Raw genomic sequence first — 24,919 nt, 5'->3', positions numbered from 1 at the left:
ATCCTTCTAATGTATGGCTAGTTCAAATGGATACAATAGAAAACACAGTTATAGTCTGTCCACTTAGTCTTTATAGATGTATTGAGTTAATTATAAGCTATACAAAAAAGCATCAACTATTTAATTACACACATAGAAATTGTGAAGGCCAAGCCAAGACTGGTAAATGGAATGACTGGTAACAAAGGCTGGGGTTCAAATGAAACAAAGAATCTCCAGGTCTGGAACAGTGGCACATGAGCATGCAGTCGCCATGCCCAGTGCCTGGCATCTGCTCAAGAGATATAAAGCCCCCAGCTGTGGAGTAGTATAACTGTGCTATGTTATCTTGAGAGATGGAGCAACATCTAATAACCTAGAGATGACTTGGATTTGCATTTGTGATCCATAACTGATCATCCAATATCAATATCTGACCTTACGCTAATGCTTTTGTAGCTGAATGCAATCAAATTCCCACAATCCAACAATTAGCTCACTCAGAAACTTTCACAGTGCATCTAACATTCTCTGCTGTAATGGGGTCCAGAAGAAGGGTGCCATGCTTCAGTGTGGTGGTATTTTGCTTTTAGACCAAAAAAGAATCAGTGGGTGTTAACAGTGCTTCTTCATGTGATATTAGAAGCTAGCCCTGTTGGTCATTATGTTACCACAAAGGAAACTGTAATCAGCCTCAAAATGCAGCTTATTGACCTGCTGTTAATCTTAAAACATATCATTAATGAACTATCCTGACTTCTTTGTTAACTACTACAAAACTAAAGAGTGTGGGTTCTTGCAGGTTAAAAAAATATATTTTTGGAAAATTCCAGATTTGTTTGTTTTATCCTATCCCCCAAAGAATTGACTTGAAAAATCTATGTCTGTGTCAAAGACTGTTGCGTTTAAAATATTTCCATCCAAATTTAGTCTGTGTTGGTTCAAGTTCAAAAGTAAAAATACCCATCTGGTCCCAGATAATAATGGCAGTGGGCATCTGGATGCGAGTGGTTAATGAATGAGCTAGGGATGGGATTGTGCTAATGCCAAAACAGCCTCGCACCCCAAGCTGCGATGGAAAGATGGAAGCGTAATACAAATGTTGCAGTCCAGTAATCTGAGTTATGGCTTGAGTTACAGGATGCGCCACAAGGTTCCCACTTCAAATGGAGGAGGATGTTTTGTTACATGTATATAAAGCATGACTCACAGTGAAAACCGTCTATAAACAAGAGCCTAGTCAGCAATTTATGAGATGTTCCTTCTGGGGCCTCTAATTCAGCCTGTGCAACAGGTGTGCTTTGTTATTATAAGTAACATCCTTGCTACACCTCCACCATAACCTTAAATGGAGCGCCCTCAAAGAGAGACAGATTTTTATGGAGGGGGTACTGCAGGCTATGGCAGAGCTTTCATCTCTGCTCTTTGTTTCTGAAGCAGTGTTATGGCAGGTATGTAGCACTCTCCTGGTGCTTTGTAATGTGATCCAATTAGTCATGTTCTGTAGCTGTGAGGGTGCCTGATCTTTTAAGATGCCGACTGCTGCTTGGCACACCGGTAGACAGTGTTGCATTGTTAAGAAGATGCCCAGAGGCACCGGCCTCACTTGTAATGGTGTAATGCGCAGCGGTGAGCCAGGCTGGGGAAAGGGGTCTTCAGGTTGAGCCAGGGTCGTCCTGGAGCTAAACAGGACATTGGCTCTGATCCAGGCCAGAGGTTCTACCTGAATGGATCCAAAGAAGTGTTGCCTTATGAATGGCTAATAGTGTTTAAGTAGATGGGGAACTATGGGGGAAAAATCAGTGAAAGTCAGCTTTAATCAAGCACTTTTGCTGGCACTGGCTCTTACGCATATGCCACGAGTGTGATCCAGCCCAGCCACCCACAGGAATCAGTTTATCCCTCTCCATTATGCCTCGCTGGTTCCGTGCCTGTCCTGCATGGATCCTCACGTCCTTGCAGGGAAAAACGCACACTCTAGCACTCTCACATTGCATTTCGCAATTACTTCTGTGTTTGCTAATCAAACACGCGACGGCTTGTTATCCACAGGCCATAATGAGATGGTCATGAGAGCGTCCCGGGTCTGCGGCCGCGTAGCCCAGGCCTCCGCCGAGCCATAGTTTGTCTAGTGAAAACCTGTTTGCTCAAACGCCCACAAACACCAACACAGCGCCGGTCTTTCTCCGCTGCCCCGTCCCGCGTCGTTGGCCTTCTCTGCTGCCCGGATTGATGTGGTCTCACTCTGGGCACTGGCGGGTATAGGCCTCTCTGCGCTGGCCCACAGACATAGAGCCCTCTTTGAGACAGAGTGCCAGTTAATGGCTCGGCGGCCGGACCTCCGTATAAAGGAGCCCCTTCAGCAGGGCAAAGGGGCTGATAAATATGCATCACACAGCCCACCGTTTGTCTTGGAACGGAGGACTGATAAAATTCATATGCATATTTAAAAATCAATTTATGTACTAATAAATTCAGCAGACCCACCACAAGAGCGAGTCCTCAGTGAACTCAGAGTACTTGCCTTGTTTTTCCCAACGATCCCCCTTCCACTATTAGCCGACAGGAGGAGAGGATTTAAGTTGGGGTGTTCCTGTAAATGGTGATCGTTGTTGTAAAAATGAGAAATGCGCATATGGAAAATTCTGTGCACCATCATTAGAGCCAACCTGCGCAGCACTGTAAATTTCTCTGACAGCCTGCCATTTTAAATGCAATGGTGGGTTAAAACATTGACATTAACTGGTGCGCTGAGACACCAACTGGACTAGAAGCAGGCCTCAGTGTAAACTAGGCAAAACGGTTCAGATTTTCCTATTCAACCCATTTTTTTTTCTTTGTATCAGGAAAGCAGGCTCACTCTGCATCGTACACATAATGTCCAAAAGTATCCAGACACCCCTTCTAATTAGTAATTAGAAATAGTTGTTTCAGTTACAGGTGCACCCATGTCTTAAACATGTGTTTGATTGTATAATAAAGAAAAGCATTGGCAATAGAATGGGAAACTCTGGAGCAGCCACACATGAGACTGAAGTCACCATGCCAGGTATCAGCTAGATGGGTATAAAGTCCTCAACATTGGGCTGGAGAGCAGTAGAACAGCATTCTCTTGTGCAGTGAAGCTTCATCTCATACCTTGGAGATGACTTGGAGTGGAAACAGTACCTGACCTCATTGTGGCTGAATGCCTTTAAGAGCCTCACAGCAGTGATCCAAGCCAGTTTAGGTCACTCAGAAACTCTTACAGTGCATCTAGCAACAAAGACAGCGTTATTTATGTTATTACAAACATTTAGTAGCTCCAGTTCCTCTTGCTAAAGCATGTTCCTATGACAAAAATGGACCACATACACACACTGAGAACAGATTTTTTATTTTGTTACAGTCAAAAACAAAATACAAAAACTTAAACACACCATAATTTCTACAGAAAAAAAAAAATGATTGAGTGGCCACTTGGGGGCCTGTGGAAAGAGGCTATTCTGTAAGTTGCTCTGAATAACAGTGACTGCCAAATGCCCCAAATGTAAATCTTTTTTTTTACTCAGTTGATTCGATGAGCTACAGATTTAATTAGTTCCTTCTTTTGACTTCAGCCCCTGCTCATGATATGGGCGCCAGGAGTATTTGCCCCAACAGGCCTTAGCAAAAAACAATGAAAGGAATCAGCGTCAGCCGTGAGAGTGTGCCTTGCTTAAATGCTCTAGTGCCGTGCCAAGTGCACGTCCGTGCCAATGGTGTGTACTTAACATGTTAATTATGGCCCTGCGCTTGACAGGACGACACACAGAGCGAAAGCACAAGCTCTGCTAAAAGCAACATCGCCCCATTCCCCCTCCCGGACAGAGGGATTTCCACCCAACAGCCACGTTCCTCAGGCCCTTTGTGTGCACCTACAGTGAATCTATTGCGCGTGCAGTGCTACGAGTGGTCTCACTCTGTGCCTTTGAATAGACGAGGCTGGAAATGCTGGCCTTAAACCTGCGTGGATGGATGAATGCATAAATAAATAAAGCGGGCCCCGTCGCTAGCAGCAAGGCCACGGATCACAGCCAGAAACTGCCTGATACCAGAGAGACTGGGATAATACATTGAGCAGATGCCTTTGCCTTTGCTGACTCTTTTTGGCTGGCCCTCGCTCCCCCTGCCCTGGCTACGAGCAAACAAGGCCGAGATGGAACGATGTCTCTAATTGAGATGCTTCGAGAATAGCAATCTGAAGAGATTGAAAGGAAAGAAGTGGGGCTAATGGTGAACTCATTTGTGCAGCGAAGCCACCAGGGAACCGTTCAAGCTCCCATAACAATAGCAGCTGCCAAAGCAAACGTCTGGTGTCCGGCTGCAGGCGAAAGCGTGGTGTTGGAGGACAGAGGTTTCTGAGCGTAATAGAGGGGGTCTTTTCACTAGTATGGTACATTTAGACATATGCACTAAAGGAAGCTGTTCTTAGAATTAGGGGGTGGGCAACATGATGCTAATTTATCACAATTAAAAATGCCACAATTTGTTTTCCTGAGCATACTGTGGACATTGTCAGGACAAAAATACTGAACAGCTGCAGGTATCATTAAAAGAAAGCTTAATTAGTCCTATTTTGTTGGATTAAGTGTGTGGGGAAATTGAACAAATGTGGCACCGCTGGAAATATTTCCACAGTCCAAGTTTATAGACTGCAGACAAATGAAATTTCACATCATGAAAGTGTCCTAAACTATCATTAAGTGTCACAGTTGCCACACAACAGGGCTTGCTGCACGTATAAGTAAGCGAGCACACCAGTCAGTTGTAGCAGAGTGCAAAACGGTTGTCATGGGCAATAGATGCAATTTGACTAATGTCCAAAAGAGCTTTGTAATAGGGTACTAGCATCCTAACATCCTGGAATGTTCTAGAGCCACCGAAGTGAAAATGTACCATGAACTGTATAGCAGTAATGCTCCACAGGCCATTGATGCCAGTGGGGAATGACGAGTTCAGCGAGAGGTATTGAGCAATCGACATTAATTATGTGGTCGTAATATTCTGATATGACCGTTTATAACTTTGCACAGTGCCTTTCACAAAGCTTTACAGAGATTTGAGTCTGAACCTCTTTTGAGCAAGCCAGTGACAACAAGATCAAGAGGAAGAAACCTTGAGAGGAGCCGAGACACTAGTTCAGTTCCTCAACATATGTTCTTTGGGCTAGTACAATTCTCTCCGACTTGTACTATGTTACATGCAGAAGAATAAAGAGGAAAAGTAGAATGTTCTATCCTGGAACATACTTAAAAAATTTAAATACTGAAGTATCTGTAATAAATGTAAGTACAGATACTCCACCACAGTAGTGAAGTATGCTGTACACACAGACACAAACACTTATAGGCTGTGGTGGGACACTGAGGCCCGGAGGACATCTGTTGCAGTGCTTCTCTAATAAAATTTGCACTCATAGCATTAGTCAGATTTACCAGAAAAAATAAACCCTCGCCCACTCCAGTAAGCGCTACATTTGCCTTGTTGCCAAAAAGCTCAGGCAGGGCAGGGCTGAGATCTGCATTCATGCCAGGATGCCTCCATAGCTTTCGGAAAAGTCTGTTTCACCTCGGTTCAGGGTCATGTGCTGGAAGTCTTAGAGGCTGCTTTAGCTATAGTTGGCAGAGCTGCTGGCTCCAAGTACATAAACTAGCCTTAGCACTTACCACCAGTCCTTCCCTGTCTCAGGAAACAGAGCACAGCTTACATCTCTTCACTACGGCCTCCCATCAGACTTTCAAAAGCTTGTCATAATGGACAAAAGGTACAAGGTCCATGAGTGCCCGTTAAGACATGCCTGGCCAGTGTTAGCCTGGCAGTTCAGCCCCAGGAGGCCAGTGGTGCATGGAGTAACGTCTGGAAGCGGAGGGGTGATCAGAGGATTAACACCCACCGATTGCATTATTCCGAACCTCCACAAAAGGCATCCCAATTAAAGCAGCGCGACAGATGCCTACAATAATTGCCGCCTCTTTTGTAAACGTGCCGAGAGTGCCTGTAATTTTAAAGCCATATATCAGGCCAGCTCCCCAATTAGAGCTGCCCTGCCTCTCCTCCCTCCCACCGGGGCCACGGGCTACCTTCAACTCGCAGAAGCCACCCAAAAGCCACACGGCACCGCACATCTGCTTTACCACTCTTGCAGGGACCTGCACACCCCTAAATTAGAGCCACATAGCCTATAAAAACAGCCCATCCCACAGCGCGTGGGCCCCCATGACCTCGGGCAGGCGAGACGGGGCTCTGCCCTCCAGGCGCTGCACTCACACTGGAGGAGACAAGCAGCTCAAAGCAGTCACCCTCTGTAGCGTATGAATGTGGCAGGAGGAAGGTTAACAGGGCTGAATGAGGGTGAGCTTAATGTGGACCATATTGAGCTCTTCCTTCTGTTTGTTTGAAGACGGAGATCTGCGCATGTAAATTCCTAAATTCCCGTTGGCACGAGTGTTTTCTCTGTCGTCCGCAAACAACTTCAGACTGCAGGCCTGCAAATCAAGAGCACTTTGTTCCACCTCACGCCAGCACTCTCACACAATGCTAATGATACGTGACACGTTTATCATCTTCACAGAGGAGAATTCTGGGGATGTGTTTGTTGTCTTTGCCAGCTCTTTCATAAATACCTCAACAATTCTCTGCAGTTGGATAGCCTTGGTGTTTTGTCGCATGTGCTTTACATGTTATATGTGAAAGATTTGTAATAAAACAACAGAGAAATGGAGCTCATGCCATAAAATACATGACTGGGCCCATATTACGGAGAACTTTTGTAATAGAGGATGTTGTAAATTGTTGTTGTCACGCACAAAACTCTCCATTTTTGCTGTTTTTTACTTTTTGGCTTCATTTAAATCCGATACTTTAAAGTGTGTCCATTGTGAATGGACCAATAGAAATGCTCCAAAATACATTTTCAAATATTAAAATTACCTACTTACATTGACTTTCAATTGAACATTACGTTTTTTTCCTTTTATTGTAAAGTTACCATTTTGAAGATACAGTTTTTTTGTGACCTACACATATATAATTTGATAAATACTGTACCATGCAAAAGTTTTAGGCACCTGTGAAAAATGTCCAATTGCATCCATACATTTTATATTACAATAATATATATAACATTAGCATCACTGTGTTCAATAAAACATCTCTAAAGATCTCCTCATAGGAGTCTATTATTACTATTATTATTACTCTATTATTATCCAACACCTGGTTTGGTAAATCAGGTGATGGAATTGAACACATTCACAGCTGGCCGATGGGGGCATCCAGGAGAAAACTGGAACCGAGCTTTGTTCATTAAACTTGTTCACAAGATCTCTGCTACTTTCTTCAAAATGAGAAATTCTTGGTACTTTTTACTGTGTTTATATTTATCTGCATCTGTTCTATTGCGATCTGGGTTTTGCGTAAGCAAAAACACTCTAATTTCCAAGATTAAATTAAATAATGCACATAAAACCTTTGAACAATACTGTAAATATATAAATTAATTCAATATTAATAAATTAATTATTGCTAGATCTCATTTACATCTATACACCTGTCCAGCCTACATCAGTTTAGCTCCACCTATTCACGGCAGTCAGATCAATGCTCATTCACATTTATCCACATTTATCAAAAATTGTAACAAAAAGAGGATGCTTAATTATAAGGTTGAAAATAAAAAAATAATAAAACAGAAAAAAAATAAATAAATAAAAAAAAATAAAACAGAAGATAAAAGAAGGATGCAGGCCTTTTAAAGGGCTGAGTATCTAAACAGCAGCTGGTGAGAGTTGGAAAGGCCTCTGTTTGAAATGTCACTGGATGTAGTTTTGGTGTGAGTGACATGCATGTGTTTGTGTGGAGTCATTATGAGCTTCCTGTAGCCAGCACCTTTGGTGATGCCCCCTGAAGGGCGGAATGGCCTCCTGCTCTGTGTCCACTCACTCCCTGGCTAATGCACAGCACCTGTTGGGCACTGAGCAGCTGGACCAGCACACACTCACACACAAATCAGTGCACTAATAAGCAAAAATCTGCAGTTAAACAATCAAAGAGCACCCTAAGCAAAATTTGGAGAGTTTGTCAACCTGGCATCATCAGTTATATTTCTATGCATTGAGGAGCAACTAATATTAGAGCTTGCCCTCCTTAAAAACATACTTGGAAGTCTGATGGAGGAGAAAAGTAAAATGGTCTAAATGCGATACTGCTATTAATAATCCCACCGAAAATAAGCAGTGGAAAACATGCCAAATCAGCTGTATGATCTGTTTTCTCCTGGAGAACAAGCGTGGCCTACCGAGAAGGAGTATCATGTGACCGTGCTCAGTGCCTTTACTCTTTAATTGTGTTCTGAAATTGAAGTTGTTAAATTGCCTCTATTTAGCATGCTGCAGTGCCACAGGCTTGGTGAGATTGGTATCAGCGTAATTACTGTAAACGATTGCGCTGATTAATTATTCATAGTGGGCTGTGAACGTGCAGCAGTGTGGGAGCGATCGTCAAGATAAAGGAGGTGAAGCAAACCCCCAACCTCCCCCCCCCCCACCCATCCTGCACATAGCCCCATACTGAAAGCATGGAGGGGCATAAGAAAGGAAAGAGACTTCAGCTCTGTGCTGCGCAGTCACCAAGAGTTCACGTGTGTGTTTCTGTGTGTATCTTTCCTACCCAGTGTCCCGTTTCCCCAGCCCCAGACTGACGCCCCGGCTGAGCCGGAAGCGGGCGCTCTCCATCTCGCCCTTGTCGGACGCTAGCATCGACCTGCAGACCATGATCCGCACCTCTCCCAACTCTCTGGTGGCGTACATCAATAACTCACGGTCCAGCTCCAACGCCAGCAGCTCTTACGGGCACCTCTCCGTCGGGGGCATAAGGTACAGGAAAGCCCAGTCCCACATTCGATACCATTTGATCGCAGTAGAGGATATGTTTTCCTGGCTATGTCTTCATTCATAAGCTACTGTTCAGAAGTTCAGAATTGCAGTTAAAAAAGGTTCAGAGTCAATGTTTCACATCATATACGTCAATCTTAGTTGTGTCCATAACCATGAACAGAGCTCTAGATTATTGTAACATGACTTGGGTACATGAGACAGTAGAATGGACAAGCTTGTCCAGTAGAAATGTGACAGTACACCAGTTTGGCAATATTTTGCTTTCCAACCAACCATACACGAGGAACCACTGGATATTAACAGTGTTAGATGCTATCTGTGCAGAATAGGTATCATATTAAAACATGCAGTAATATTAGAACTAGCACAGTTTATACACTATTTATACAGTTTATACAATATGTAGGTGCCACAAACGTTTTGGTTCTGCAAAAAACTTTTATAAAAGAGATATGAGTGTGAAGAACCTTTTAAAGGCTCGAAGAACCTTCAAGTGCTGAAAATGTTCTTAACCAGTTTAAGTCTACCAGTCTAACCAGTCTTCACACTCACATCTCTTACAAAATGAGTCTTTAAGGAATCAAAAGTGTTTGTTTGATGGCATTGCTTCAAAATGTTGGACCATAAAACTTTTTATTATTTAGGCAATTTACACCTAAATATTTTAATTAAGAAATCTGGAGTATTAAATAAAACACACTGGACTATAATTGAAGCAGAATCTGACAACCCCCTTAATTCCAAAATCTCTTCCAAACCCTCAGTCCGTCCTTCACCTTCCCGCATCCCATCACGCCGGTGGCTTACCAGCAGCTTCTGTCCCAGCAGAGAGGGCTGAGCGCATTTGGTCACACGCCTCCTCTTCTGCAGCCCTCGCCCCCCTTCAGCAGCCGCCAGCAGCCCTTGGGAGGTGCCGCAGCCCACAGCACCAGCAGCAACCCTAGCCTAGAGGCCAACCAGGTGAGAGAGGCCGCTAGAACATATCGAGTGCGTCAGGATGATTGCATCAGCATCAACATCTCCCAAGATTCGCTTTTCAAAATTGTTTGTTGGTCCATTTATCCTCATCTTGGTGATTTTGGCTAGTTGAGCTTGTTCATGAGAGTGTAAAGACTATGTTTTCCTACGTATTGTACATGCACTAATTTTGGAATTGCTTGGTCATACGTACAGTATTTCTTTTTTCAATTAAGTCCAGGCATCCTCCTCCTGTGATGTGTTCCGTTCATCGTCCAAGATTCTAAGTGTTGCTTCCACCTCCTCTATCACTCCCATGTAAACATTATGGCCGCCCAGAATGTAAACTTCCTCCAACTCTCTGACCCACTCTCATCATAACCAGACATCCACCAGATCCATTTTCATTCCATTTCTGTTTCACAACCACAAAACACACACACACACACTTCAGCAGTGATGAGAAACACATTTCCCCCACTTTTCAACAAAACCATCTCGGAATTATTGAGTTATTGAAAACAGTGCCCTTCGCTGTACTCCAATAGTTGGGTGGGATTTGGGTTGCCCCCCCCCCAACCAGATCTCAACCCCCCACTTTTCTTTGTCTTGCATTTTCAAGGACAGACTTTGTGCTTGGAGATCTTTTGTGTGTTATGTTAAAATTTCATCTAAGGATCAAAGTCCGCGGTCGCACTCTCTGGGCAATAATTTCTCCCTTTTCATATTTCCATCTGACGGATGCAAATAGGGCAGTCTAAACTGTTTAGTCTCCATGGCGGGTCACTTTGTGAAAGATGGGATCTGGAGCACGGTGCCTCTGCGGCTCTGAAATCCCGGCACTGTTGCCAGCAGCCGCGGTGCCGACACTGTGCCTACCAAGATGACTCTCCGTTTCACTTTGCGGTTCTGTCTCTTTCTTTCCCACTCCTTCGCCACCCTCTCGTCTTTCACCTTTCTCAGAACGCCGGAAGTGACTCAGCAGTCAGCAGCACAGTCAATCCCATGATCACCAAGAGGTCAAAGGTGAAGACAGAAGTGGACGGGATGCGCCCCATCTCCCCCTGCTCTCAGGTACTGAATGCTACATGTAGGTTGTACATGTACTCTGCATTTATTGAGCTTAGAGAGCATAACCAAAGAGCACTGCACTTTGTTTTTCCACCTGCCACACCTGATAATACATAAAACACAAGAAAAGCTGTTGGACAAATAATTAGTCACAATCAGCTCATGTCCTTTCAGGTGAGGATAAACTACAGCAATGTAAAATAGAAGGTTTTCCCAAACAGTTTGTATCACAAGCTGGTTTTACAAGTTAGATATTCGGAGACTGCTTGAGACACGGGTCCCACACATCTCTATGTGGTTCCACAGTTTTCAGAAGGAGAAAAACTTCCACCTGTGACAAGTCACAGACTGTCCATTTCCAGTCTTAACCTGTTGCTGTAAACTATGCCAGGCTGCAGTGTCACCATGACAAATCAGCTAAACATTAGTGTGGTCCCTCTCCCTCTCTGTCTCTGGTTCTCCCTCTTTACTCATAACTCTCAGCTCCTCTTTCAGCTCACCCTTGTTCTCCTATCTCTCACTCTTTCCCTCTGTGTGTTGTTTTCTTTTGATGAATTTGCAACTCCTCTCACGAGCAGTGACATTATGGCGGTATGATGCATGGTGACGGGTGCTGAGTGCGATCACAGGGCTGTTGGGAATTGATGAGGATGTGTGTGTGTGTGTAGAGGGACAGATACAAACATGCTGGAGTCAGCATGGAGGGAGAAATCACACCCTCCGTCCAACTATTTGGGACTGCTTTACTGCTTCTTATGGTCACACATGGCTTTAGGGCTGACTACTACTTCCATTAGCTGCTAAACAAATCCATTCCTTTTTAATTTTGTATTTTTTTAAACACTATCAAACAAAACGACTGCATGGATGGGGGGTATTGGATGTGGCCGTAAAGCATTCCATTCGCTCACCACATTAGAGAGGGTTTGGACCATTTAAGTTTAATGCAGGAATCATTAGAGCCTCAAAAGCATGCTGAACGTTCCCAGACCTAAGCAGAAAAGTGGGTTACTTACTAAACAGCCCTGGAAACAGGGAAAGGATTCATACAGGGCTTAATGAACACCTGCAAGAATACAGTTCTGCACCCAAGAGTCTGAAAACAAAAAAGGGCTCCCTTGCTTGTGTTCTAACTTTAGTGATCAGGTTAGAGGTTACACAGCAGGTTCTGGATCAGCAGCAAATAGTTTCCCAATGGGCTCCCGAGTGGCAAAGCTGTCTAAGCGTTGGCCCTATCATCAGGAGATCGCCTGTTCAGTCACAGGTGTTGCGGGAGTCCCATAGAGCACAATTGGCCTCTTTGGTTGGGTAGGATGGCCCTCCCTCTCTCTGCATCACTCTGCATCAGTCTACTGCAATGCGATACAAGCCAACATGGCTGATGTAACAGAACTGGCAGGTAGTGTTCTCCTCCAAGCATTTTCAGCTGTTCCATTACATTGCGTTAGCAGTACTTTAAAAAAGATGTGGTGGTTGGCTTCATGTGATTCGGAGGAAGCACATGCTAGCTTTCTCCCTCCCAGCACTGGTAGCAACGTGAAAATTTGGGGAAAAGTTCAATTCCAGTCCCTCTGCACATGATGAAATGACTGTAATGCACAGCTTTAAGGCTGTTATGAAGGGCTTTTATAAAAATATAGACAAAATATAATACAAAAAAATACACCAATGTTAAAAATTAATTTATGATTAATAATAGTAACGACAAAAAAAACATTTCTACTGTCCAGCAGTGTAGTTCTATTTTATACACACATGTATAAAACACTTCACACTTGAGCCCTCTATCTGTCCCGGACACTGACTGCAGATTCGGCCCTTTCCACAGGACCATATGGAGCTGAGAGAGGAGGTGGACAAGGACGAGTGCAAGCAGGAGCCAGAGGCTGTGTATGAGACCAACTGCCACTGGGAGGGCTGCTCTAAAGAGTACGACACACAGGAGCAGTTAGTGCATGTAAGTCATCCTACAGTGCTCACAAGATGAGTTCAACTAAACGGCAGTCTGTGTGAGTCAATGTCAGATGTGCACATCAGCCTCTTTTCCACTGTAGGGTCAAATGGTTAGTAAGGCGGCACCATACTACTCCGTTCTAGTAGACCTGTTATATCAGTTACAGGTTCTTTATCCTTTTGATGTGTTGCTAAATCAGGACCAGGCAGGAAGTTCCACGCCATCTCGTAGTAATTACGCAACTGTTGTTGCTGTCGTCGGATGTGTCTGGTCCCACATGCTTGCCCTGATTTCACAGAGTTAGCAAGTTAGCCTATTAACTAACTGAGCATATCAACCATGCTCAGAAGTGTTCTGCCCTGCGGTGGAAAAGAGGCCTTAGTCTAGCACTTCTTTTCCAAACAGTTACTACTTTTATAGTATTTTTGCTGTGCTGTTTATTTGTAATTACATAGTTATATATTTAATCCTTATATATGAATCTATACATTCACGTTCAGTTTACTGAAAACAGGTACGGAGCACTATGCAAAAGTTTTGGCATCCCAAGAGATCTTGTAACTTCTACAAAGGTTTCCATAAATCCCTCTGAAGACTCCTAAAATCTGGTCCCAACACTCAGCAGCCACAGGCTTCTCAAAGCAGCTGCCTAGCACACAAACAAAATTAGAAAGCTGACGTCCATCAGTTATTGCAACAGAAGGCTATAAGAAGATAGCAGAGTGTTTTCAGGTAGCTAGCGTGTGTCAGCCATGTGTCTGATGATGGGGGATGTAGTACACACAAGCACAGATATGCCACCTCTTTCTCTTTAACACGTTTAGCAAAATAGTAACATGAATGCTACAGGTTAGCATGCTAACAGGCATCTTGTTACACTTATGATGAAAAATTATAAATACTGGAACAAAACATTTAACAAGTCAAATTCTGCTTCAGACGGCACAGAAAAAAAAAATGTAACAAAATGCTTTTAATTCATTTTTTCCTGTATATTTTTGGCTTTTTTTGGCAAGACCGAACATCAGTGACATCCGCCAGGTGTCTGCAGACCGCTGCACAAATAATTAGGAACATAACACATTATAGATCTGAAGCTAAAAAGTAAGCCCTCCCTCATTAAGCTCAGTTCGTTAGAGACTGATTCAGGCAGTGCTGTAACTGATCGCTTCCTGTTTCTGACACGTGTGGGGTTAATGAGCATGTCCATTTCCACAGGGGTGCGAGCAGTTGTTCTGAAGCCTTCTCATCTCACATAGACACACACTTACACACACACACACACACACACACACTTCCATACATACTCGCAGCCTCTCTCACTCTGCATGCCCCCTTGGCCTATGACCTTGCCTTAGGCCCAGCAGTAAATCCGTCGTCATGCTAGCAGTTCTGGTGTGGCTCTCCTTTGCTGTAGCACCTCAGAACAGCACTCTGTGATTAACAGCTTGTTCTCCACACCGTGACACACACACACCCAGTGTCAGTCAGACATTTCTGGCCAAGTCTGGGTGCTCGGAGCCTTGCCCATCTACAAAATAAGCCTCTGGGGTCAAAAGAAGTAGCCTCTGGTCCTGTTCTCAATCCAGACAGAACAAACTGAAGAAGCCTGTAGTACTGCAAGTCTCTACGTGTGTGCACGTTTCTGAAAAGAGCCGTATTCTATCAGTAATGCGAGACATTGGGTCTCTAAACAACTCATGAGGGCAATTATACTGCCAGAAGTACAAACACATTGCGTCTCAAGTGGTTGCAGATGAGCAGTTGTGCAGGAATGACATGGCCGTTGTCCTGCAATAATTAGATTTCTGAGAAAGTGGATTGGATGGTTAAGGAAAGGGAGAGCAAGTGGAAAGGGTATAATTATTGGCATGGGGGGAAGGGGAGTAGAAGGAGTTGTGGAAATATTGTGTTTAGAGACCAGAGCAACAAGACCTACACCTCCTCCCGGCACGCCCCCTTTTTGGTCCTAAGGCTTCAATCTGGGCTTTTTTCATGCAAACTAAATTACACACCTTAAGAAAGCAAAATAATGGCATGGGCTTTGGTTTTATTTGTTCTAAGTGATCGTTCTCCGTGGCTCTAAATTATGGTTTTAGCTCGGTATGAAGAGCATAAGGCTGAAATTGGAAGTGCATTCCTAGCCACACACATACACTCACTCTCTCCTCTACAAAAAGAAACCAGACAGAGGAAAATCACTTCTCAGCTATGGGAGAAGATATAGTGTCAGTATCCTCGTACCATCCTGTCCATCGCTTTTATCCCACAAACCATTCTCACAGTGGAGAGAGTTCAAGTTCAGTTTATTTCAGCTTCTTTAATTTTTAAGTTCAGTGCGGAGGAAATCAAAGAGAATGCTCTGCTGGAGCGCACAGTATCTCACTGTCTTTTAGTCTGAGCCATTTGATCGACATGAAATAGAGCATCATTGTGTATTAGATCAGTAGGATCACGTCAGGTTTCGGTAATAGATACTGATAGATTTTGTGATCAGAGATGGGGGATTTCTACACCCTCAGGTGTGAAGAACCTCCTTCACAACCTTGTCTCCTATCAAAAGAGATTCCATCTCACTCTAATGCAGGTCTGAAAAGTGCAGCCACTATCTAACTCTATTGTCCCCACATGATGAATCGAAGGTTGTACCTCCCTTTGACGGATGACCACGAGAGTGTTAAAGTGCCTGACAGAGACTCTTCTCTCCTTACAGCACATCAATAATGACCACATCCACGGGGAGAAGAAGGAGTTTGTGTGTCGCTGGGAGGAATGCTCACGAGAGCAGAAGCCCTTCAAGGCCCAGTACATGCTGGTAGTGCACATGCGACGCCACACCGGGGAGAAGCCACACAAATGCACAGTAAGAGCCAGAGCAGGGGTTAATACTTCTTTGCGCACAGACGCTGATTTAACGTTCACGTTTCTGCACCATTTAAAGAATTTTCCGTTTATCCCAGATGTAGTTCATCAGCCAAGGCGTGTTTGGAGTCCAGCTTTTGTTTCTTTAGTTTGAAACCGGAGCGAGGAGGCTAAGGTTGCTAACAAACACTGGAAGTCAATAATCACCCAGATCTTTTCCATAAATACAACCCACTCGAACCTCATCAAAGTCTTTATTATTGACATGCACAATAGTTCATGTGGTTTAGAGCACAATTTGATTTACTCCCTTAAAAAAATCTGTTTTTCCCAGTGTTCCCAGTGTTTGTTAGCAACTGTGGTCAGGTATCTCCAGTTTAGAGAGTAAAGAAGTGGGATATGTGGAAAATTCCAAAAAAATAGATTTCTCACCAAAAACCTCCTTTGAAAATACTGGTACTACAGCTATGGGTTGCGACTGTTCTACATATGTACACCAATCAGCCATCAGCTGTCAAGGGGTGTGATATACATATAAGGCAGCATGCAAAGTCAGATCTTAAAATGTATGTGAAAAAATGAACAAGTAAAGCAAAGAGCCACTTTGACAAAAGTCAGGTTATAATGGCTAGATGACTGGGTCAGAGCCTCTTAATCACAGGTCTTGTGGGGTGTTCCCGGTATGTAATGATAAGTACCTAGCAAAATGACACCAAAAAAGGACAACCGGTGAACCAGCAACAGGGTCATGGTCTCCAAGACTCATTGATGCAATCCATAGAGGCCCCACCTCACAGCCTTAAAGAATCTGCTGCTAACCTCTTGGTGCCAGATACCACAGGACATCTGAAGAGGACTTGTGGAGTCCATGGCTCGCTGTTTTGGGGGGGTTTAAGGTTATGGCTGATTGGTGTAAAACCTCAAGGTCATCGAGGTTCCTCAAAAAGAAAAGGTTCTAATTTTCAAATTGTTCTTTAAAGAACCTTACATTATCAGGAAACCAAAGGTATAGGTATTCTTACAAATAAAGTAGTGCAGGGAAGCGCAAGTTAAGAAAGCTACCATGGAAGCCCAACTGTTGGTTGTAGAACTCTCTAATTTTATATATTACCTGCATTCCTTTATAATATCTGCTACAGTATATCCCTGATTTAATAAAAGGACTTCCTATGAATGAAGTAAAACAGCATGGCTTAAATGTTCCATCTGTTGGATTTGCATAAAAATGTATTGATTTACTACCCTAAGTTCCCAGTTCCATAACGTTTATTAGTAGCTGGAGATCATACTAGAAACAAAACTTTAGTGGAGCTCATTGACAAGGCAGAGACGTAATTACAGTCTAAAGACACGAAAGGTTCAGGGGCTTTTATTGAAACACAGCCAGTATCTCACTCCAATCAAAAAACTTTCAGACCAGCAAAGAGAAGAGCCGGGTCCTTTGACTTTTTATAATCACTTTAACAGCTGGTCTGATTTGATCTTGTTGTACACCAATGACCAATTACCTGGTCAAATCAAGCACTCCAGACTAGTGTTTTATAAGTACAAAAGAATTTTTAATAAAGAAAAAGGAGTCAGTCAGAGTTAACCGTGATGACACATGCTGTACAAGTGGTGAAATACCTGCAATCACCAGATTATTTGTTTTAAAGGGCCTGTGCATATCTCATGACTATGTGGTGCCCTGCTTCAGCATCTATATCTCTGTTTTCTATCTAGTTTGAAGGCTGCGCCAAGGCTTACTCTCGGTTGGAGAACTTGAAAACCCACCTGAGGTCCCACACAGGAGAGAAACCCTACGTGTGTGAGCATGAGGGCTGCAACAAGGCCTTCTCCAATGCCTCAGACCGAGCCAAGCATCAGAACCGTACACATTCAAACGAGGTACTGATAGAGATATCCATACCATCATGTCCTTCATGCCCTTCGTTTCTGTCCATGTTGCGTCAGTTCAAATTGAACATCTTCCTTCCTTTCCAGGCTTCCCTTCTTGCTGGATGCACTATGTTTTTGTCTGATAAAACATAACTAGAGGTTATATTAGTGTTCAGGTGTTTTTGTTAAAAATGTAAAAATTGAATCTGTCTTCCTGCAGAAACCCTATGTGTGCAAGATTCCAGGTTGCACAAAGCGCTACACGGACCCCAGCTCTCTCAGGAAGCATGTGAAGACGGTTCATGGTCCTGAAGCGCATGTCACAAAGAAACAACGGGGTGATGCTCCAACGAAATCCCAGCCTCCTAAAGGGAACGGTGAGAACGAGGCCAGCACTAAGCATGGTGGGAGAGGAACAGAGGGGTCAGCAGAAGCCAACAGCACCACCAGAGGAATGGAGGACTGCCTTCAAGTGAAGTCTATCAAGACGGAGAACACAATGGTAGGAATGCTAGTTTACTGTTTGTTCAATATTGAACAAATGCTCGAGGATAGCAGATGATTCAGTAGCATGCTTTATTAACACCTGTTACCTGTTTTTAAAATGAATTAATTTTTATGTTACTACTGTGATACTTTTCTAATATACTCATACTGCTTTCTTCAGTACTGCCTTGCTTTATTAACACTTACCTGACTCTTGAATGCCTCTCATGCTTTAAATCTAATGGACAGACTTTGCTCAGGTGAGCACAAATTGCCTTTACTTGCATGTCAAAACCAGTTCATCTGAACAACACACACTGTCATGATTCATGATTGCCTTTATTTAATCATTATTATTCATACATTCATTAACTTTTCTGACATGTGTATTTCTATGGATGTATGTTTTTGCATTCAACATTTTGCAATTGTATTTTCATTTCTGTGCATGTCGCCCTTCTCCTTTCATTAACTGTTTGTGTTCATAACGAACACAGAGGCGTTCATCTTATCCCACCATATTCTGTTCTGTTCCTCTGCTGCATGGGGATCTGCCAGTTTCCTCTGTAGTACAGTGATAAAAGTCATTATCAAATTAATATTCAGAGGCTGGGACTGCTATGTGTTCAGACTGAACAAAAAGCATCAGCAATCACACTCTGATCAAGAGGCACTTTTTAGTTCAGACTTGGTCAGAACTCATTTACATCACTGAAGCTTTTTCAGCTGGGAGGCCATACAGCGAGAGATGCAGTTGTGCTGGTGTAATGCATCACTCTTCCCCCTAAGAGATTCAGAATGCTCTCTCGTTTTTCCCTTATTTTTGTCAAGGAGGGACTTTTGTGTTGAACAAATATTAGAGTATTCCCTGTGGGTAAAAGTCAACAATTACAGTCCTCACGATTTCTTCTACAGTGTTTTCATGTAATCACTGCAATTATTAAAAAACATACATCATTTTTTACCACTTCTAGATGTATCAGTCCAGCCCTGGTGGTCAATCATCATGCAGCAGCGAACCGTCGCCGCTTGGTAGCACCACCAACAATGACAGTGGAGTAGAGATGGCCATGCACAGTGGAGGCAGTTTGGGGGATCTGAGTGCTCTGGATGACCCCCCTGTGGTGGATTCCACTGGTTCTCCAGGGGGCTCAGCAGGAGTAGGTCTCCAGCTGCGCAAAAACAGGGGGGGCCTCATACAGATCGAGCATATCAAGAAGGAGAAGCTAAAGACCATGAGAGATTCATGCTCCTGGACGAACACAACCCCTCAAGTCCGAAACACCAAGCTGCCTCCTATACCAGCTCTTGGTGAGTATGGCAGCTGTGAGATTTCATAGCATTTGAAATTTAACCAATGTACACTATATGTCCAAATGTTTGCGGACACCCCTTTCAAATGAATGTGCAAACGCACGCATACAGACTGTCTCGTCCCTGTAAAGGAGACACTCTGGACAAGATAAACATGAACATATTGGTACCATGCCTATTGCCAGACGTGGGCTAAATGGGTATAAAGCCGTCCAGCACTGAGCTGTAGAGCAGTGGAACTCTGGAATGATGGTGCTCCATCCATACTTTTGGAATGTATTGAGAATGGTAAACGTTTTGATCGCTGAATGTAATCACATCTCACAGCTCCAAAATGAAGTAGAAAGCCTTAGAAATCTGGATAGTAGGGACAGTTACTCCAACAACAGCAGGATAATCTCTTAACACCCTTGGTTTGAGAAGAAACAATGAATTGGGTGTCCCAATACTTAAAGTGTATATATTTATATAAATAATATAATCAATCAACTAAAGCTTAGTTATGATGTTCTTAATTTTCTTCAGGGTCTCTGCTTGAAAGTTCCAGTATGGGCTCTCAGAGTGCTGGCCTACCAGGCCAACGCTTTGGAGATTTGCCCTTATGCGAGATGACGGTCTTAAACCAGCTGAACGAGCGCAGAGACAGCACAACCAGTACGATGAGCTCGGCCTACACGCTCAGCCGCAGATCCTCAGGCATCTCACCCTGCTACTCCAGCCGCCGCTCCAGCGAAGCCTCACAGTTTGGGGGACGTAACAACAACGTCAGCTCAGCGGACTCTTATGACCCTATCTCTACTGACCTGTCCCGTAGATCCAGCGAGGCCAGTCAGTGTGGTGGAGGTGGTGGTGGTGGAGGTGCACTGCCGAGCTTGCTGAGTCTCACACCAGCTCAACATTACCGCTTGAAGGCCAAATATGCCGCAGCCACTGGGGGTGCTCCACCTACTCCTCTGCCCAACATGGATCGCATGAGTCTTAGAACTAGAATGGCCTTGTACAATGACTCCCAGGAGGGCTCTGCGCATTTGTTTCAAGCCCGGGTTGCAGCCACCTCAAGGCGATGCAGTGATACGAGCTACGGTGCCCCTGGCATGATGCCTCATGAAGTTCCAAACAGTCTCCCGAGGAGAGCCAGTGACCCCGTCCGCTGCACAACTCTGGATCCACTCTCCTTGCCCAGAGTTCAGCGCTACAACAGCATGAACAGCATGAACCTTTCCCGACTGCCAGCAGGCAACCTGCAGAACAACACCTGGTCAGACAGCAGCTTGCATCGTCATCCCTTCAACCAGAGGCCACCAAGCATCTCAGAGAACATTGTCATGGAAAACATGGCCATCGACGGAGCTCACCAGACAGAAGATGACATGGTGCTTCCAGACGATGTGGTGCAGTACCTCAGGGCCCAGCATGGTGGCTCAGCTCAGGTTCGAGGGATGGCCTACAGCAGTGGTCAGGCCCAGGATTTCCCAAGCAACGCGAACTCCCAGCAACATCAGCAGTTCTACGGGCAACGACGCATGGCCTTGGTTGATGCTAACCTGAACCACGCAGAGCAAGTGATGCCCCCCTGCCAGATCAGTCCAGGTTCCCAGCAGCCATTCCAATCATCCAATAACATGAACAAAAATAACATGCCCGTACAGTGGAATGAAGTCAGCTCAGGTACAGTGGACAACACAGCAAGGCATCCAAAGCTTCAGCTACTCAGAGCTAACCTGGCCTTGGTCCAGCAAAAGCAGAACACTGGCGCTTATCAAAGCTTTGGCACAAATCAACAGGTTGCCCCAATGAGCCAGAATTTGGCTGCTCCACAGCAGTCTAACTCACAGAGGTGCACCCAGAGGACGAACTCCATCCAGCAGTATAGACAGTCTTACGCCAACCCTGGTCAGAACCTCAATGAGCAGCTAGCTTATAGGCAGGAAATGAACCTTAACCCTTCATCAGGGAACACCGGCCAGCGTCCATGTGATGGCATGGCTCTGCAAAATCAAAGCATGCACAATTACAGGTCCAGCTACTCGCACATGGATAGCTTCAACCAGCAGAATTGTGCTCCGCCAACCCAAACAGCCCTTCCAAACGGTAGCAGAGTACCATTTCACCCTAGGCCTCCTTCTGAACCCAAACCTTCAAGCAGGCACCACTCAGGTTCAGCTGCGCCCCAGCAAATTTATTCTGGGTCCAATGCCAGCTCCAACTTTAACACCTCTGAGGCTAGTCCTAAGAGACCTGCTGGCACTAACCATAACCATGTGACCAACGGGAATAGCATGTGCTATTCAGGTGAGGTTCACATGTTAGATGGCAGCATGGTCTCACCAATGTCTCCCTGTGCCAGTCAAGCTCCTTGTTCCGCAGGGGCTACAATGGCATCTCCTGGGGTCAACCAAGTCACCAGCACGGTGGACACTTCTCAAACTGTTGAGCATACTCAAATAGACTTCGATGCTATTTTGGACGATGGAGATCACTCCAGCCTTATGTCCGGCACATTGAGCCCTGGCCTCTTGCAGAGTCTGTCCCAGAGTTCCTCACGCCTTACCACCCCACGCAACTCCGTCACACTGGCCTCGGTGCCGGCAGGCATCAGCAACATGGCTATCGGTGACATGAGCTCCATGCTGACTGCGCTTGCAGAGGAAAGCAAGTTCTTGAACATGATGGCTTGAGGATGAGTCGGTTATATATTTTAGACACATCTGGAAAGATTTGACATATCCTGTGCTCAGTGATCTTTCTACTTTTTGTAGACTATATGTATAATGATATAGATATGTGAAACAGCAGCCACTTATGTCCTATGGGGAGCAAAACATGTACATATGTTCTTTTATGAGAAAGCACTGATATGCATACATAACAGTGACATTTAAGGAATTCCAGGTGAGCATTACCAAACACCTGCATTAAAGAGAGTTGTATATTATATGCAATCAGACTGAATTGCAAAGGCCTCACGACGGCATATATCCATGTCAGGAAGCCATATGTTTTACAAAGAGATCAGGGTAATGGTCTCAGGCTAACTTGGAATAAGTCTGATTTTTCCTCCCCTTCCTCAGCAGTGCACTGAAAGTGGTTCACGAAGTGCCTTGCAAAGAAAATAAGTGAAATAAATAAATAAATAAATAAATAAATAAAAACAAAAAAAGAATACAAATGTGAGTTAGAATGATGCGAGTGTATGTAACCTGGTATATAGTTACGATTCTAGAGCTATAGGTGTTTGTGTTGCTTTTTCATTTCAGTGCAGTTTGTTAACAGTTACTCTGCTATTTGCATTAAATTATGTTAATTACTCAATAGCTGCACAACCTTCATTTGTTGGCATCGTGTACAGTACAGTTTGGTGCCCTCTTGTTCATTCCAAGAGGCCTTTTTGGAAAATAATCTCTATTGTACTCCAAGATGATGATTATGATGATTATGATGATTATGAATATTGTCAATATTGTCAGCTATCCTCCAAGTGCCCTCCAGGAACTGTAAATCTCTGGAAGAAGCCTGTCAGGTTGTGTGATTGAAAAGGACAGCAGTGCTTCTTTGAGTGAGGGACTGTGGAGTGGAGAGGTGTGTGTGGGGGGGTGTTGTCAATCCTGCCTTCCTCCAAGAGGTCTTTAAAGGAATATGCAAGTACTCTACACTCTCTCAGTGGAGATCGCACCCTCATTAACATGTTCCTCACCCTCATGAAGCTTAGGATGGACTACAACCTCTTACAGAAAGGAATGTCTGAGTCTACGGTGCTGGAGAAAAAAGAAATCAACGCATTCTGCTGTTGAATGCTTGAATTAAAGGAAATGTTTGTATCTCACCGTCTCATTTACCAAGCTTGTACAGTTTTTGTATATTTTTAATACAGTATCTTGATACACTTGGGTATTTCTTCTCTACCAGAGGATCTGTGTCGTCTCTATCTCTCTCTCTCTCTCTCCACCCCAATGAAAGTGGGCATCATAAAAAATATATATATTTATAGAGTTTCAGGAATTTAAAGAAGACCCCAAGGCCCAATAACAAGCTAAAAAAGCTTGAGGAACTTTTAGAAACTTTTAGAACTTCCAACCTGTTGTTACTGTCATGCAAAAACCTTGTATTGGATTGTTCAACTTAATGTGAATCTGGCAGTTGTTCTTTACATTGTATCAAGGTTTTACATTTACATTTACATTTTTACATTTTTTTTTTTTTTTGCATTATAATATACACACTACTGTCTGCAGTTAGTGGTATTTGAGAGATTTCTAATGATCCATTACTTTACTTCCAAGCACCCATTTTAAATTCACACATGCAGCATCTGACTAGCCTTCATGCATTCCTTAGTGCTCCAGAGAACGCTGATGGTAGGCAGCAGGCATATGGGAGATGGGAATAAAGGTTTGTCTTTGTATATTATCTGCATTGGCTGTGTCATAAACCCTCAGAAAAGCCAGGGAAAAAAATATTCTCACTCTTACAGCACATTTTGCTGAAGATCCAAAGCCTGCTGATTGCTTATGGCACTAGAATTCCGTATTCTCTCAGAGAAAAGATGGAGGAAAAATAGCCCCAGGGTAAGAAATATCAGAAGTACCCAGAACAAGGGCTTGCAGAAAAAAATGCAAAAAGGGAGCGAGATGATGATGAACTGTTACACAAATGTTACACGAGACAGATTAGAACTTTGCAAGGCAGGGGGTACACAGAGAAGGCCGGGTCAAGAAGTGCCATGGAATTCAAGCCCAAAAAAAGGGGGGGGGTAAAACAAAGGCATCTATACTTAACAGACAAGGAAGTCACCCTGGAGAGGTCGCACGCAGCTGTCCTCTTTCTGGAGGACAAGAAACAGCTGGGGGTGGGCAGCTGCCTGCCCATGGGGCTGGACACCCAGAAACATGCTGATCAAATCAAGAAGCTCCAGAGGTCCAAGAAAATGGAACTTCTGTCCCGCTAATTATATTGTCTGTAAATGCCTGTTACTTATGAATCACTGACGCTGAAGTCATTACAACATCTGAAATCTAGTCTAATTTAGTGCAAGAGAAATGTCTGAAAATCAGTGTAATACATGACACACCTGCCAGACTGAAATTCCCAATACCCAAGTCTCCCAATATCCAACTTGTGAGGTCTGTTTCCCCAGTATTGAGGGTGTGAAACGCCTGGATCAGATCTCTAAATAAATCGAATCTGCAGAACCCAGGTGGAGGTGAATGAGTTATTGTTTTTGAAGACACCAGGGCAACAGGACATTTCAGATGATCAATGAGGAGCTCCACAAACTCCAATCCAAGTCCATTCGTAAAAGGCTTTGTGACGTACTTCACACCACCAGGAAAAAGGGGGAAATACAGGGCGTAAATATCATGTGACATTTCACAGACAGTTAGAAGAAGTAATTCCAATATGCTGGTCAATAATACAGAAATACACTACCAGTCAGTAGTTTAGACACACATATTTGGAGAAGGTTTTCCTTGCTTTACTGCTGTTTTCCAATGATAAAATGTCA

At 43.9% G+C, this 24,919-nt stretch overlaps 1 protein-coding gene across 1 annotated transcript in view; it reads left to right on the top strand.

Moving 5' to 3' along the window:
- gli2a (GLI family zinc finger 2a) overlaps positions 1-23,299 on the top strand; it is an 80,416-nt gene extending 57,117 nt beyond the window's left edge. The window contains exons 6-14 of the mRNA XM_072686140.1: positions 8,672-8,873; positions 9,659-9,854; positions 10,815-10,925; positions 12,751-12,879; positions 15,590-15,739; positions 17,461-17,625; positions 17,837-18,118; positions 19,077-19,413; positions 19,942-23,299. Of these exons, the coding sequence (XP_072542241.1) occupies positions 8,672-8,873; positions 9,659-9,854; positions 10,815-10,925; positions 12,751-12,879; positions 15,590-15,739; positions 17,461-17,625; positions 17,837-18,118; positions 19,077-19,413; positions 19,942-22,094 (3,725 nt within the window). The 3' untranslated portion in view covers positions 22,095-23,299. The remainder of the gene's footprint in view (positions 1-8,671; positions 8,874-9,658; positions 9,855-10,814; positions 10,926-12,750; positions 12,880-15,589; positions 15,740-17,460; positions 17,626-17,836; positions 18,119-19,076; positions 19,414-19,941) is intronic.
- The last annotated feature ends 1,620 nt before the right edge of the window (positions 23,300-24,919 follow it).

Source organism: Salminus brasiliensis, chromosome 8, assembly GCF_030463535.1.
Source record: "Salminus brasiliensis chromosome 8, fSalBra1.hap2, whole genome shotgun sequence".
Classification (NCBI taxonomy): domain Eukaryota; kingdom Metazoa; phylum Chordata; class Actinopteri; order Characiformes; family Bryconidae; genus Salminus; species Salminus brasiliensis.
The sequence above is the reverse complement of the archived record's forward strand: the minus strand, read 5'-3'. Positions and strand labels throughout refer to the sequence as shown.